The sequence below is a fragment of the Nerophis lumbriciformis genome, linkage group LG10 (genome assembly GCF_033978685.3).
Source record: "Nerophis lumbriciformis linkage group LG10, RoL_Nlum_v2.1, whole genome shotgun sequence".
NCBI classification, from domain to species: Eukaryota; Metazoa; Chordata; class Actinopteri; order Syngnathiformes; family Syngnathidae; genus Nerophis; species Nerophis lumbriciformis.
Window position 1 is genome coordinate 37,088,234 of NC_084557.2, and position 17,693 is coordinate 37,105,926.

A 17,693-nucleotide genomic window follows, 5' to 3' on the forward strand; every position below is an offset into this window, starting at 1 on the left:
AGTTGTCGAGCACACAGACAGTTTTCCCCGGGCGCGCCCGTCAGCATGCAATGAAAAAAAGCTCTCTCCTTGCTTTGACTTCGTCATTTTTATCTGTTTTCCTCGTGCGTCAAAGTCCTGATGTTTTGACTAGTTTGTTCCGCAATCTCCTTGAATTCCTTAGTCATACTTAGACAATCAAAACATTTTGTAGAATGGTCAGCCCGACTCCATATTCAACTTTTGCCTACATCTGGTCCTTTCATGGTTTAGAATAGACGAGAAATGAAATGAGCAGACATTCTTGACAGACACGAAATATAGCTCAAAGGTCAGAAATTCCACAACAATCAGTCAATCAATCAAAATGTATTTATATAGCCCTTAATCACAAATGCCTCAAAGGGCTTCAGAAACCACAACGACATCTTCGGATCTGATCCCACATCCGGGCAAGAAAAAACTCAACCTAAACCCAATGGGAACAATGGGAGGGACCGCAGATGTGGGTCGTCCTCCTCAAACCTCAAAATTGCATCTTAAGTGCACAGGTGAAGGTGAGCCAGTACAGTATAGGCCTAATATGATCAAACGTTCTTGTCCTTGTCAAAAGTCTAGCAGCCGCATTTTATACCAAATGTAATCTTATAATATAACAATAATAATGAGTAGGTTCGTTTTTTTCCACAAAACTTTTGTTCTCTGTTTGAGTCATTTCATTTGATTAGCCTTTTCTAACATTCCACACTACAAAATAATAAAAGCATGTATGATTCCTGCTTGTATACTATTGTATTAATATCGGTATCGGCCAATACTCAAGGCTCCAATCAGAAGTAAAAAAAGTGGTATGGGGATAATGTACAAAAATCTAATTTCCTTCCAGAATTAGGGGACATCGAGGATGTCGGGGAGGCCTGGAAAACCAACGGTCCCACTGAAAACTGTGATGAAACGTTTTCTCCTGAGCCACAGATCTGCTCCAAAATTCAGGTGGTATTCAGTGGAAGGTACGCCTCGACTATTTGTTCAAGACAAATTACAAATATTTTTCTGCCCCACCGCAGAGATCCATCTGTCAGAACGCCATCTCAGGACCTGCTTTCCACAGCTGCGAAGACTTAATAAACACGGACGCTTTTGTGGACGCGTGCGTGAAGGACTTGTGCAACTGTAATGGCTCCAGTCCGTGTCTGTGCTCCACCATGTCCGAGTACTCGCGCCAATGCGCTCATGCAGGAGGGGAGCCACAGGAATGGAACGCCCATATATGCGGTAGGCAAGGATGTCTCTGCATGTCGGCATGTACTCCAACAGTGCAATAAAAAATAAAAGTCTCTAAATTGTCCACAGGTGTAAATATAAACGTGAATAGATGTATCCATATGTGATTGCTAAAGTTAGCTGGGAAAGACTCCAGCTCAATCGTGACCCTGATGGGGACGAGCTGTATAAAAAATGGATGTTTATACATTAACATATACTAACTCGATTGTCCCTCTTCTTTATCCACACTAGCTAAAAAAACATGCCCACTTAACATGGTGTACAAAGAGTGTGGGAGTCCCTGCACGGACACCTGCAGCAACCCACAGAGGAGTGAAGTGTGTGAGGAACACTGCGTGGATGGATGCTTCTGTCCACCTGGTAAGTTTTGATGAAAAGTACGTCATCTGAAGTAAAATGGTAGACAACATACCGTATGCACATTATCACTAGAGATTAGAGATGGCCGATATTATCGGCCGATAAATGCTTTAAAATGTAATATCGGAAATTATCGGTATCGTTTTTTTTTATTATCGGTATCGTTTTATTATTATTATTATTATTTTTTTTTTATTAAATCAACATAAAAAACACAAGATACTCTTACAATTAGTGCACCAACCCAAAAAACCTCCCTCCCCCATTTACACTAATTCACACTCATTCACAAAAAAAGGTTGTTTCTTTCTGTTATTAATATTCTGGTTCCTACATTATATATCAATATATATCAATACAGTCTGCAAGGGATACAGTCCGTAAGCACACACGATTCTGCGTGCTCCTGGTCCACTAATAATACTAACCTTTATGTTAATTTTACTCATTTTCATTAATTACTAGTTTCTATGTAACTGTTTTCATATTGTTTTACTTTCTTTTTTATTCAAGAAAATGTTTTTAATTTATTTATCTTATTTTATTGTATTATTATTTTTAAAAAGGACCTTATCTTCACCATACCTGGTTGTCCAAATTAGGCATAATAATGTGTTAATTCCACGACTGTATAAATCGGTATCGGTTGATATCCGTATCGGTTGATATCGGTATCGGTAATTAAAGAGTTGGCCAATATCGGCCGATAAATACTTTAAAATGTAATATCGGAAATTATCGGTATCGGTTTCAACCTCCGGATTTTTTCCCGGGAGACTCCTGAATTTCAGTGCCCCTCGCGAAAATCTCCCGGGGCAACCATTCTCCCGATTTCCACCCGGACAACATTATTGGGGGCGTGCCTTAAAGGCACTGCCTTTAGCGTCCTCTACAACATGTCGTCATGTCCGCTTTTCCTCCATACAAACAGCGTGCCGGCCGAGTCACATAATATATGCGGCTTTTACACACATAAGTGAATGAATGCAAGGCATACTTGACCAACAGCCAACAGGTCACACTGAGGGTGGCCGTATAAACAACTTTAACACTGTTACAAATATACGCCACACTGTGAACCCACACCAAACAAGAATGACAAACACATTTCGGGAGAACATCCAACATGAACACAACAGAACAAATACCCAGAACCCCTTGCAGCACTAATTCTTTCGGGAAGCTACAATATCACCATTGGACAATATCGGAATATTGAATATCGGCAAAAAAGCTATTATCGGACATCTCTAATAATAACAGTGAAAAAGGCGTTTATTCAACTTTATATTTATTATTACTAAGCTGCAACTGGGGAAAACTGAGCATTGCTACTGTATGAGTTGAGTTTTTGTATTTGAGCTCATTGCATTTTGCATGTGTGGCAAATGTGTATGTCTATTCACATGCACGAGGCAAACAATGTCTACTTGTCCCTTAAATATATTTACACAATTATTATCTGTTGGTTTATTTGAGATGTGCAAGTCACAAAAGCTCCCCCGTGACAAATATCTAGTGCACGTTTGTTTTAGCCAGTCATTTTGTAAAATACATCTCCCAAGGGACTATCTTGGACGACATTGGTGGAAGTGGGTGTTTGCCTGTGGACCAGTGCTCTTGCGTACACAACGGTCAGCAGTACCAACCTGGAGAATCGTACTCAAAGGCCTGTCAGTCATGGTGATGACCACACACTATTCTACATGACACATTTATTTACATCATTTTTGTTAAACTGGCTCAAATGTTTTTGCAGCACTTGTACTCAGGGTGAATGGAGGTGTAGTGACAAGGACTGTCCTGGTATGTGCTCCGTCCTGGGAGGCTCCCACATCGCCACCTATGATGATAAGACATACAGTTTCCATGGTGACTGCTCCTATGTTTTAACAAGGGTAAGGCATTCAAACTGTTACTAAACCGCTGTAATTAGCAAGGACTTCATCGGTATTCCTGCTCATACTACGAAGAAGAATTTAATTTAATTAAAATAATTTACCTTAAAAAGTAAGTTGTACTGTGAAGGGAGGGAAACATTAGCACCTGTGTCTAATGACATTGATTTACAGTTTATAAAATGTTGCCATAATTCATTTACTGTGAAGGCAATGTTTTAAGTGCCATCCATCCATCCATCTTCTTCCGCTTATCCGAGGTCGGGTCGCAGGGGCAGCAGCCTAAGCAGGGAAGCCCAGACTTCCCTCTCCCCAGCCACTTTGTCCAGCTCCTCCTGTGTTTTAAGTGCACTGACCCAAATATAAGACGACCCCTTTTTTCTAAACCTTTTTCCTCCTGTGTTTTAAGTGCACTGACCCAAATATAAGACGACCCCTTTTTTCTAAACTTTTTTTGAAAGACAAAATCGAATACAAAATATATATATATATATATATATATATATATATATATATATATATATATATATATATATATATATATATATATATATATACGGTATATATATATATATATATATATATATATATATATATAAAATACAAGTTTGGACACACCTTCTCATTCAATGTGTTTTCTTTATTTTTATGACTATTTACATTGTAGATTGTCACTGAAGGCATTAAAACTATGAATAAAAAAAACATGTGGAGTTATGTACTTAACAAATACGGTGAAATAACTGAAAACATGTTTTATATTCTAGTTTCTTCAAAATAGCCACCCTTTGCTCTGATCACTTTTTTCGCACACTCTTGGCATTCTCTCAATGAGCTTCAAGAGGTAGTCACCTGAAATGGTTTTCACTTCACAGGTGTGCTTGAAGCTCACCGAGAGAATGCCAAGAGTGTGCAAAGCGGTAATCAGAGCAAAGGGTGGCTATTTTGAAGAAACTAGAATATAAAACAGGTTTTCAGTTATTTTACCTTTTTTTGTTAAGTACATAACTCCACATGTGTTCATTCATAGTTTTGATGCCTTCAGTGACAATCTACAATGTAAATAGCATTGAATGAGGAGAAGGTGTGTCCAAACTTGTAGCCTGTCCTGTATATGTATACAAACGTATATATATATATATATATATATATATATATATATATATATATATATATATATATATATATATATATATATATATATATGTGTATATATATATATGTATATATATATATATATATATGTATGTATATATATATATATATATATATATATATATATATATATATATATATATATATATATATATATATATATATATATATATATTGTATATAAAGTGTAGATTGCAGTAAAGATTATGATTTATTTGCTGCTCAAATATTTAATCATCACATCTCACGGATGCAGACAAACATTTTGCCCCCAGACTGTTTGGTCCAGACTGGCCCACTAGAAAGCTCCCATTTTTATACTAAAATATTGAACTCAAACCTAGATGTGTTTTTGACGCATGTTTTGGAGGAATACAAACACATGGGAAACAAATTGTTCAGTCATCGATTTGAATGCAAAATGATCAAATTGAACAAAAAATAATGAATAGAAATGAAAGTAATAAAAAATAAAACAGTTTGTGCTCCCATCCATCCATCCATTTTCTACCGCTTGTCCCTTTCGGGGTCACGGGGGGTGCTGGAGCCTACTATACTATCTTCTTAGCTGCATTCGGGCGCAAGTCGCCACCTCATCACAGGGCCAACACAGATAGACAGACAACATTCACACACTAGGGCCAATTTAGTGTTGCCTTCTTAAATAAATCTTTGTGTCTCTTTTTCTACCATCGATGCCCTTCAAAATGTTCTGTTCTTTTAATTTGTGAAACAAATGAAAATGATCATCTTCATTACAATTATTGTAATGTTTTTTATTGAATGGTATCTGCTTCCCGGTTGTATCCTGCGGGTTGAGTTTGGACAAGATACTGAGGGTCTTCTCTGGTCGCACACACGCCCTCCAGAGATCTGGTTTCCAATCGCATAATAAAGATGTGTTAATCTGACTTTTCAAGTTAATGCAATTAAATCTACCTAAAATAATAGGAAAAAAAGCTCTATCTTGATTATGGAGAGATCATCTGGCATCCCTAGACCCAGCCGGATATAAAATTAACCAAACTTTTTCCTATGAAACTGCAATATTCACAGTCTACATCGTGTCTTTTGCAGCAGGTGAATGGGACCTTCACTGTCCTAGGGGAACTTGTCAAATGTGAAAAATCGGATAAATCAACTTGCCTGAACGCAGTCGCTCTGGTGCTGCCACAATCCCTGGTAAGAATGCCAGATGACATATTGTTTTACGCAACGTGACTCACGTCATATTCAATGCAGGTGGTTGTCGTGGAAGCAAGCGGCCAAGTTTTGGTCAACAAACTCGTTTCTCAGCTGCCTCTCTTCACGGGTGAGTGCTCGGTGTGTCTTTTCTCTTTAATTCCACGCTGAATAATGCTTTGTTTTCCCCACAGATGACATAACAATCTTCAGCCCCTCCACATTTTACATTGTGATCCACACGGTCTACGGGCTTCACCTGGAGATCCAGCTCACGCCCATCATGCAGGTGTACATCAAAGCCGACGTGTCCCATAAAGGCAAACTCCATGGTGAGTTGTGGAATATTCATGACCCTTAACCTTAATCTGCCCATCTTCTTCCATCATTTCTCTCTCTGTGCAGGACTTTGTGGGGATTTTAACAATGTTGAAGTGGATGACTTCAAAACCATATGTGGAATGATTGAAGGGACGGCTGCTACATTTGCCAACTCGTGGAGGGCTAAAGGAGGATGTTCAGACGTCAGCAAATCACTCGGTGACCCCTGCCTTTTGAGCGTTGACAAAGGTAGGTTCTCACCCATCAATATTAAATATATCAATATAATTCACCATGCAAAGCCATGGCAACAATACAGCAACCATGCTATAATCACTACATTGGAAAAATACAATAGTGGATCAGCAAATTGATAAAAACAAGATTTGATTGGTCATTTGGATTAACAGTAAATGAGGAAGAATACAGTGAAACCTTTGAGGTCAAACATATTGTATTTAATTAATTTAGAATTTAAAAAAATCCTAATGGAAAAAATGAACATATCAAGGGTCAAACAAAAATGAGCACATGATTTATGTATAAATGCAGATTAATCACTCTCTCTGTCAACAATTCCCCCATTTCAATCAATCAATCAATCAATCAATCAATCGAGCTTTATTGTAGACTCCAACGTCCAAGTAGACATACAATCACATACATTACTTAGAACAAAAAAAATACAGTATAAAAGGCATTATCACATAATATTAAAAACAGTGCTTGTGCATATTCAGTAAAAGGCATTTAATAAATAAATACAAATTATTTTTAAAAAAAATGTTGTTTTTTTTTAAATGTGTCTCCAACATTTACAAATAGTATACAACCTACTAGCATTTATATATTTCTTCCCCGACCTGCTTTCAAAGCCTTGGCTTTGATTTAGCTCTTGGTCCTTGTAAATTGTTGCATTTTAAATAGATATTTTTGTACATATTGGATGCTTTATTTTTAAAATATTTTTTTACAAGCATAGTTTTTATACATTTTCAGTTAAGATATTTTTTGAATGTATAATATTTTTTGTATTTTTTTAAAGCATACCATGTGGCCTTAATTTGTCTGTTTTTGCCTGTTATTCATTAAATTATTACATTTGATATTTTTTGTTTGTTGATCAGTTGTGTTAACTTAATAACTATAAAAGTTAAAAAAATATTGCTTTAATATAATAATTTTATATATACACGTTGGCCCTGCAATGAGGTGGCGAATTGTCCAGGGTGTACTTCATCTTCCACCCGAATGCAGCTGGAATAGGCTCCAGTCACCCCCTTGACCTCGAGAGGGGTAGAAAGGGTATGAATGGATGGAAGCATATTTTTTATACATTTGAAGTTAGGAAAAAAAAATGTATAATACATATTAGTATTTTTTTAAAGCATACCATGTGGCCTTATTTTGTCTGTTTTTGCCTGTTATTCATCATCACCATCCATCCATTTTCTACCGCTTGTCCCTTAGTCATTAAGTTATTAAATGTAATATTTTTTTGTTTGTTGATTATTTGTGTTAACTTAATAACTATAAAAGTAATAATATATATATAAACATACAATGTTGATGGTCAATGATCAGGTCAATGCATGCAATGCAAGTAAAATATAAATGACATTTTCAATAGAAATGCATTTGTGTCTAAATAGTATTGAAATAATGAAAAGAAGTCATTTACTGTGATTATTAATGTTTAATCAAAATTCAAAATTGTGATCTAAACATTAAAAAATATCGTAGTCAATATTAAAACTTAAACAAAAAAAACTCTAGACAGCATCCAATGGCTAATGCCAGAAAACACACATGAGTCCTTTGTCACACAAGCGTAAAAATTAGTTAAGCACTGTAGAACGATTAAAAAAAATGTAAACATCGTAACCTTTCATGCAGACGAAGTGACAACAATTGTGATGACATGACGATGGTGTCTTCTTTGCTACTATTCTTGACACTTCTGGTTCTGGTCTTTAATGTGTTAAAATTACTGCAAAACTAAGCCAAAGAAAAAGCCAAACAATATGGCCAGTGTTAATCTTTTGATGCTGAACTCATGACAACAAACATGTCAACCTTTGCATCTGAAAATAAGGGAACATTTGTGAATTTCTGGTCTTCTACAATATGGCGTGGTGTTTTACTGAAACAAAACACACAAAATTCGACATCTGTCAGCAACAAATATGATATTCAATGTTGTGTAACCATACAATATATTATAATATTAATGTTTTGTACCACACAAAATGGATCTACATTATATTGCTCTGTATTCTTAAAATCTAGCCATCAATTTAGGGTTATGTTATTGTCTTTTTTAGAGAAATATGCCAACCACTGGTGCTCCTTGCTGACCAACACAACTGGGGTGTTTTCCAAGTGTCATTCCGAGATAAACCCAGAAGAATATTTCACTGTAAGTATTTCTGACTGGAACAGTTGGAATCCACTCTCTTATGCACGCCACTTTTGAAGTCTTTTGAAAAATATCAAAATGTGTAAGAAAATCCTCGCATTAATTAATCTGGCTTCTTCCTCATCCCATACCAATTTTGTTTTGTGTAAATGAATCTCGACTTTAGTGGATGGGATTTATTCATTATTTACCTTTAATTGTTCTTTCCTAATCTTATATTTAATGAATTGTGATCAGGATGTTGTGCTGAATGTTGTGAACTCCTGCTTCCATGCCAGTGTTGAATTAAGATGAGAAGTTTGAGCCATAGAGAATGTTTGTCATCTTTATACAGCAAACTACCGGTAGTCGAAACTAGCGCCTCTACTGGTTAAAGCCAAGTAATGCACTTTGGCACAAATACCCGACGATACAACTAAACAATGTCTCAACAGATGTCTTCCTGTTTAATTAATGGATTATTATGCCCATCTCTACTACATAATGTACAGTCCTCTGTTGTTTATTGCTGTTCTGCGATAAATTAATATCCAAAAATTAGGAATTATTGATTATAAATCAAATATTTTCCGAGCTACAGCATAAAAAACCTGTTTACGACCTCCTAAATACATTTATCCACATTATGAGAGACCTCTAGACTTGAAATAACACCCTTTAGTCACCTTTACACTATTTTAATCCAATAAAGTAATACTACCTGAGGCTGAGCCAATCAGTGGCCAACAGCACACTCTGATTGGTTTGGTGTCCTCTAGTAGCCAATACTACTGTAATATTGCTATTTTTAGTATATTTAGTCATTTTTATGCTTGAAAATGCCTAATTTAAGACCAAAAATATAGGATATGCCTGAAAAAAATTAAAAAGTATCACAAAAAAAATCTGCAATGTGGTATTTAAAGTGACGGCTGTACATACATTTGTTTTAGGTAGATAAAACACAGTATTTGGAGATGCATAATTTTTATTATACAGCTCCATTTATCTTAGTAAAACGAGAAAAAAATAAAACCACAGACCTTCTGTGTTTTTTCATTAAGATTATGAATTAAATTATCTTTATCTGAGACAACAAATATTCTACAAAACAGTATATGGTTTATCAATAAACAGTGATAACATTTTTAAGAGGGTTAACACACCATTTCAAAATGCAATGATCTTATTTTGGGGGGTTTTCATATTACACCATTATAGCTGCACAACAAACAGAAGTAGAATGCATTAATGTGGAAGTGTGTTATGAGGAAGGTAACTAAATGTTATCCATAAACTGCTTTTCACAGATAAAATCACAAAGCGCTGTACACAACATAGGTGAAGTAAAACAACAATTCACTTAAAACAACAGAGGCAACATCATAAAAAGGATACAAAGTGGATTGAAAATGATAGTTAAAAGGTGTATTAACTAACAGCTTTACTAAAAAGAGAAGTTTTCAAATGTTTCTTAAAAGTTTCAACACCGTCAAGATCACAGAGCGCCTGGTGCAAGTTGTTCCATAGTCTGGGAGCTATAGCCTGGAATGCCAGGTCTCCACGGGTTTTAAAACAAGTTTTTGGGATCTTAAGAAGACCCTGGCCTGAAGATCGGAGGCTGGGCCCTGAGGATTAGGGGCATAGCAAGTCAGTGATGTACTGAGGGGCCACACAATGCAATGCACGGAATGTCAGGACTAAAATTTTAACTGGAAGCCAATGAAGACTAGATAGAACAGGGGTGACATGGACTGTTCTGGGTGCACCGGTCAAAAGTCTGGCAGCCGCATTTTGTACAGTCTGAAGTCTCTTTAGCGTTGACTTGTTGAAAAGACTGAAAAGATAATTGCAATAGTCGATACGAGACGAAATGAACGCGTGAATGATCATTTTGAGATCCAATTTTGACAACAAATTTCTCACTTTAGAAATATTTCTGAGATGATAAAAACAGTTTTTGGTCAGTTGACGGCAGTGACCCTCCATAGACATTGACTGATCAAACAGAAGCCCAAGGTTTCTGAGGCTGCTTTTAACAGATGCACCCGGAGCACCAAGGGAGTTCTTGATCAGGTGGATCTTTTTATCGGGAGCAATTATCAGAGTTTACGTTTTGATAGAATTTATCTGAGGTGGCGTCATTTATTTTGCTGGTGGAAAGGCTGAGATATTTTTCAGCAAATTTGACCAATATTGTCATAATTCTGTTCAGAAGGATAATTTCATGTAATGGTCATATCTTTGTGGTAATCATAAGACCTTTTTGCACATTCCTTACATACTAACAATGAAGGGAATCACAACCTTTAACAACAAATGCAATCATCTTGATGCCCTCTGTCTCTCTTTCCAGTCCTGTATCTACGACACATGTGCCTGTGAAAACAGCGAGGACTGCATGTGTGCTGTCATGTCCTCCTATGTTCACGCATGTGCCGCCGCTGGTGTCTCCTTGAGTGGCTGGCGGGAGGTGGCGTGCAGTAGGTTTCACTCTAAAAAAAAAAAACCAACGTTATCAATCATTCAAAACCAACAGAGTTGCATGTTGTTCTTTCACAGAAAAATACACAACAACCTGCCCTTCCACTTTCGTGTTTGACTACCACATGACAAGCTGTGGCCGCACATGCCACTCTCTGAGTAAGGCGGATTTAACCTGTGAGGTGAAGTTTACGCCCGTGGATGGCTGTGGCTGCGCGGAGGGCACTTACCTCAACGAGAGGGGGGCATGTGTGCCAGCGTCCCAGTGCTCCTGCCATGTAGGGGACATGGTGGTGCGGCCCAAGCAGACCATCAGGGCTCATGGACAAATTTGGTGAGTATTTGCTGATGAAGCGATAGTCCACTGTTATACGTGCAATACATCATATACAACAACTCAGTGGTGTGCCGTCAGGGCCAGCAAGGCATTCTCTGCTGGCCTAACATAACCAGAAATCATGATCATAATTAAAGACAAAAGTAATTTTTAATTGACTTTCCCTAAATATTTAAAAGTATTCATATTCTCTTCATGTCATATTATGCTCCTTCCAGTGCTGTTGTTTTTAGGTAAGAGTTTTTATCCAATCAGAATTCAGCTAGCTTATGTTGCCATGCCGTACAAAATCTGCCCGAGGCCTTCAGAATCAACAATGCGGGCGTCTGTGGACGTGACGGGGCACATACAGTTGATAGATAATTGCTATAGCCAATCAGATCACTAGTTGTTGTCAGTAAGGCCTTCTAGCTGGCCTCACATTGAACGTGACATTTACGAGTCCTGTGATTGGATACTCACTTGTCACTCCCAAGTGAGTATCCAATCAGAAGTGGCACTTTACGAAAGCAGGAAGTGTTGCACTGGAGCGGAGCCATAGCAGAGAAACCCACAAAGAAGGAGAACAAAACGTTGATTAGGTGACAGATATATATTTGCAAGGCCATTTTCAAGAAGGATATTTAAAGAGAAACTACATCTTGTGAGACGATGTTCGGCCAACCCCGAAAGCTCGCAAAGCTATCCCGGCGATGAAATGGTGAAATGCCCGCCACTTCCACTCGAATCAACCAACTTCGAGTAGTACCCCTGGCTTATACGGTGTCGAATGGGTGCTACAAATTGTGAGTTCAAATATTGTATTTCTCTATTTTGTCAAGTTTAATTTTTTTTTTTTTTTACAATTATTGTAATTTTAACAATACCACATGAAATAGGTTTTAATTGATGATGCGGGTTTAATTTTTAAATGCGCCAGAAAATAGCCCGTTTTGTACACTGTTGAGGTGTTTCAATACAGAGTAGTGCGCAAGTGTGTTTTTGGATAGTATTTTTACAGGAATGGTCATGTGGTGACATAAATTATGGTATTTTGAGTGGTAATCGTTGAAGTCGGACATCACTGAAGGCCTAGGTGGGAAACGCACGGCCCGCCACTGCAACAACTTGCAGTGGAAACGTAATTTACGAACCTGGTTAGTTCTTGAACAGGGTTTGTAATGGAAAAGTTTGGGTATTGGAGCACATTTCTCTATAAAAAAAACAATATAACATGAATAATGGGTTCCAGCCTTGACAGAAGTCCATATTTTAGTAAGACTTTGTAAGCTACACTTTGAACAAAGCACTATACAGTACTGTGTATAACACATATATAACAAGGCGGTGAAGGATCAACCTTTTATTTAATAACAAAGCTGAAACAACAACTACATAGCTGAACTGTCCTCATATGCAGCCACCCTGTCAACACGCACACACACTGTCACACTGAAATCACAAAACTCCTTTACTTTAACAGCTAGGCCGCTCTACCATTATGAGGAATAAAAAATAAATCTACTTTACCTCGCCGGTAATTTTTTTTTTCAAATCACAAATGGCCTGGCCATTGCTTTCTTTGAAGTCTTTTTGAGTTAGTAAAATTAGAAAAAAGGGCAAAAAAATACTTAAAAAGGAAACCCCAAACATACTATCACAATAGTTAACAACTGAGAGTGATCAGCCTGCATACACTGGATGTGCTGCCGTGCACAAAATGGCTGTGAGGCACACAGTGGGTGGATGAAACGTTCGTACGCTGAGAAAAGGGTTTTACTCAAAAGCATATTTTTATTCAATCTGCAGCTCCATTCATCCATCCATCCATGTTCTACCGCTTATCCCCTTCGGGGTCGCGGGGGGTGCTGAAGCCTATCTCAGCTACAATCGGGCGGAAGGCGGGGTACACCCTGGACAAGTCACCACCTCATCACAGGGCCAACACAGAAAGACAGACAACATTCACACTCACATTCACACACTAGGGCCAATTTAGTGTTGCCAATCAACCTATCCCCAGGTGCATGTCTTTGGAAGTGGGAGGAAGCCGGAGTACCCGGAAGGAACCCACACAGTCACGGGGAGAACATGCAAACTCCACACAGAAAGATCCCTAGCGCAGGATCGAATCTGCAGCTCGTACATCGAAAATTTCGTACAATAAGGGGTTCGTAAATTGAGGTTCCACAATAGTGGGGAGAACGCAAATGTTTTTTTCCTTTATGTAGTCTTACCACCATTACCCATTTGCACACAGTTGCCTTAATGAGCATGAAATCCCTTATAAAATACAAAATATACATTTTTGCCAAATGCTTTTCTTTGCATTTCAGCTCCTGCCATAGTGGAACATTAACCTGTGCAGGAAACCACACAACTGAAAGTATGTATGAATGCACCCAAATTTATTGCAGCCTATTCTTAAAAATAGAGAACATTTTGTAATTATGGAATTTTTTAATGAATTTTTTGTTGCATCCTCTCTAACATGTTCAATCACTGTGATCAGCCTGCAGTGCGCCAATGACTTTCTTCAACTGCTCAAGTGCAAAGCCAGGTGATACGGGGTCAGAGTGCCAGAAAACCTGCCAAACTTTGGACACAGAATGTGTAAGACTGTGACTCTAATTCTTAACTGATGTTAAATGTGTCTCTCTCTCTCTCTCTGTCAGAGAGGTAGTCATATAACAATATGTTTAAGTATTATGTTAGGTCAGGAAAAAAACACAGAAACCTGCGAAACAGGCTTGTAGCCTCTGTATTTTTTTCCTGACCTAACGTATATTCCGCTCTACCCCGGTATTGAGCACTGTATAACGGATAAACCACAGTAGTACTGTGGTTGAAGTGGTGCACAACTATATACCGTATATCATCATGCCGTAAATTGTTTGTATTGTCTTCCCCTAAATAATCAAGCAGTATGATGCAGTCAACTCTACCCAACTTTATATAAACCGTATATGTACAGTACAGGCCAAAAGTTTGGACACACTTTCTCATTCAATGCGTTTTTTTTTATTTTCATGACTATTTACATTGTAGAGTGTCACTGAAGGCATCAAAACTATGAATGAGCACATGTGGAGTTATGTACTTAACAATAAAAAGGTGAAATAACTGAAAACATGTTTTATATTCTAGTTTCTTCAAAATAGCCACCCTTTGCCCTGATTACTTTTTTGCACACTCTTGGCATTCTCTCGATGAGCTTCAAGAAGTAGTCACCTGAAATGGTTTTCACTTCACAGGTGTCATAGTTTTGATGCCTTCATTGAAAATCTACAATGTAAATAGTCATGAAAATTGAAATGCGAGGGTGTGTCCAAACTTTTGGCCTGTACTGTATATTTTACATTAATACCTGTCACTCAAAACTGTGCATGAATATTATTGTAAAGACATACTCTGACGTAACATCCTAGAACAAGGGTCGGGAACCTTTTTGGCTGAGAGAGCCATGAAAGCCAAATATTTTAAAATGTATTTCTGTGAGAGCCATATAATATTTTTCAACACTGAATACAATTAAATGCGTGCATTTTTAAGTAAGACCAACATTTTTCGAGTATATTAAGTTTCTTATTCTTTTTAATAACATTGTTATTCTGAAGCTAACCAATAATAGATCAATTACTTCTTACCATTAATGCGACTTCTTAAACAGGTGTGGTAGAAACAGATGGATGGATTAAAATGCATGAGAAAGTTTTATATTTTGAACGTTATATTTAACACTGTGATTACCAGCGGAATTATTCATTACTTATCCTGTTAAGCAATATCAGCTAAGATTTATCTGAGAGCCAGATGCAGTCATCAAAAGAGCCACATCTGGCTCGAGAGCCATAGGTTCCCTACCCGTCCTAGAATGTGCAGCAACAGTGTTCCGCTCAGGTTTTATGCTGCCAATTCCAATACCGATTATCCATGAGTGAGATCGGCCGATATCGATACCTCTACCGATCACATGTATTAACTAGACATTTTTCTATTTGAGTGCTATATTGACAGTTTAACAATATCGACACAATATTTTGACAAGTTCCTTATTCTCTTGCATAACATGCAATTGTTTGATCAAAACAAAGTCAATAGTACACAATAATAAAACAAAATAAAAAAAACTATTGATCTTTTAAATTGTTTTTGCACTTAAAGTCCTCCTGGGTCTATTATTCTTTGGATTTGTAAACATTAGCAAAACAAAACAAAAGATTTGGAGAAAATAAAAATATTGATCTAATATACTGATATTACCAGTGTTGTCGACACCACCAACTATGGATCGATGCGCCCTCCTCTTACAGTACGTATCTTGTACTGACTGTGACAATGCAACAACATCCAGCGGTTGTTGTTACATTATCCTCTCTTTAGACTCTTTTTAATCTAATTGTTCATTTCCTGTTAATAGTTGCTTACTTTCTGCTGTAATCTGTTCCTTAAACTTTACTGAGCATTTATTTCTACTGTTGTTTTAAGCTAGTTTAGATGCTAGCTTAGCTCTTAATATGCCTACTTTTGCTTGTTCTCGGTGAGTAACATGTTTAGCCTCGTCCTATTATTTGATAATGATGCCTAAGATACTAAGAATTGCAGTTTATTTCCCGTAATGTAGATTATTATTATTAATTTAGGGGGCTCCACACTGTGTATGGAGACACATAATTAGATGTTAGCTTGTCAGCTGGGGGACTAAAAACTAATCTAATATTAACCAGAAGGGATCGGCGTTTGGGATCAGCATTGAAAGACATAATCAAGAAAATTGGCCGATACTGATCGTTGGCCGATCGATCAGGACATCCCTAGCAGCAATTTCTCATGTTGGCCACTGAGTGTACAGTACTGTAAGTCATTTACAAATACTAAAACCTTATGTGACAACTGTACAGGTCAGCTCACATTGCGTCTCAGGCTGCGTCTGCCCTGCTGGTCTGTTGTCCGATGGTAAAGGAGGATGTATTGAGGAGTCCCAATGTCCCTGCACGTACAATGGACAATCCTACCAGGCTGGACAGACTGTTAAAGTGGACTGCAACACCTGGTCAGCGTTCTTTTTTAGTTGTGACCATTTTGAAAGATTAAAGTATTCTGTGTGTCTCACATGCACTTTGTTGTGTAACAACAGCACTTGCAAAAGCAGACAATGGCAATGCACCGAACAGCAGTGCGATGGAACCTGCACAATATACGGGGAAGGCCATTACATCACCTATGATGAGAAGAAATTCTCCTTCAATGGGGACTGTGGTTACGTCTTCACTCAGGTATCCCTTGTGTCTTTATCAAAAATTGTTTTTGCATTCTACTGACATAATTTGTTTTTTTTTAAACATTTGTTTATTGGGTTTTCAGTCACAAACAATTGACAGGAATGGTCCAAAATACATTAAAAAAAATTAATCATATTAATAACAAGATGAGGCAATTCCTTCAGGAATTGCGTGTGAATGATCCAATGCTGAAGTTGAACTGAAATCCTGGAAGTTTCTTAGAATTGTTGAAGTAGAGCACACAATTCTCAAACAGGCTGAATATTTTGAAGTTGGAACAGTTTGAATCAGATGAAAAATGTGGGGGTTGTGGAACTTGGAAAAATATCCCATGGGAATTTGGGAATTTTGAGAAAAGCAGGATTTTTTTGGAAAATGGTAAAAAAAAACTTGAATGGTCTGAACGAGTTGAAATGGTTGGTGTTGGAATTTTTCAAATTGGCCGAGAAATGTTGAAGTAGTAACATGTTGAATTGAGAAATGGTATTACGGAATTCCTGGAATTTTGGGAAAACCGGGAATTTTTCCAGTTCAAAAATCAACTTCATTTTTTGTCCTGATTAAGAGGAATGTTTTGACGGTGGAACGGTTGAAATGCGTTGAAAATGTGGAAGGAGTCGTCGCCAGAAAAATGGGTGGAAATAGGGCTTTAGAAAACCAGGAATTACGGAACATCCTGGAATTTTTTTGAACTTGGAAAAAAAGTAGTTTAAATTTCCAGGATGGTGGAATGTGTTGAAGGGGGGGTGGTTTGAATCGGTTGAAAAATGGGGAAATGGTGGAAGTTTGAAAAATGGCCAATTTATTTTGAATGGGAAAACCTGGAATTCTGGGAAATCTGGGAATGTTTGGAATTTGTCAAAGGAAAGCCCACGATTCCTGAATGGGCTGTACAGTTTGAAATTGGAACAATTTGAATCGGGTGAAAATGTGGAAGGTGGAGCGCGCCAAAATCTGGAGAAGAAAAATAATAATAAGTTGAATAATAAATAGATCAATTTTGCTTTGGAGCATTCACACAATAAAAATAA

General features: G+C 37.4%; 1 protein-coding gene across 1 annotated transcript in view; it reads left to right on the top strand.

The window, feature by feature from the left end:
- The window catches only part of muc5.1 (mucin 5.1, oligomeric mucus/gel-forming), a 54,217-nt gene that overhangs the window by 6,683 nt on the left and 29,841 nt on the right, over window positions 1-17,693 (top strand). The window contains exons 6-21 of the mRNA XM_061969648.2: window positions 866-972; window positions 1,047-1,254; window positions 1,498-1,626; window positions 3,192-3,309; window positions 3,386-3,524; window positions 5,757-5,861; window positions 5,922-5,991; window positions 6,056-6,193; window positions 6,267-6,431; window positions 8,507-8,601; window positions 10,937-11,063; window positions 11,143-11,398; window positions 13,717-13,766; window positions 13,893-13,993; window positions 16,282-16,433; window positions 16,518-16,656. Coding sequence (XP_061825632.2) covers window positions 866-972; window positions 1,047-1,254; window positions 1,498-1,626; window positions 3,192-3,309; window positions 3,386-3,524; window positions 5,757-5,861; window positions 5,922-5,991; window positions 6,056-6,193; window positions 6,267-6,431; window positions 8,507-8,601; window positions 10,937-11,063; window positions 11,143-11,398; window positions 13,717-13,766; window positions 13,893-13,993; window positions 16,282-16,433; window positions 16,518-16,656 — 2,099 coding nt within the window. The remainder of the gene's footprint in view (window positions 1-865; window positions 973-1,046; window positions 1,255-1,497; window positions 1,627-3,191; window positions 3,310-3,385; window positions 3,525-5,756; window positions 5,862-5,921; window positions 5,992-6,055; window positions 6,194-6,266; window positions 6,432-8,506; window positions 8,602-10,936; window positions 11,064-11,142; window positions 11,399-13,716; window positions 13,767-13,892; window positions 13,994-16,281; window positions 16,434-16,517; window positions 16,657-17,693) is intronic.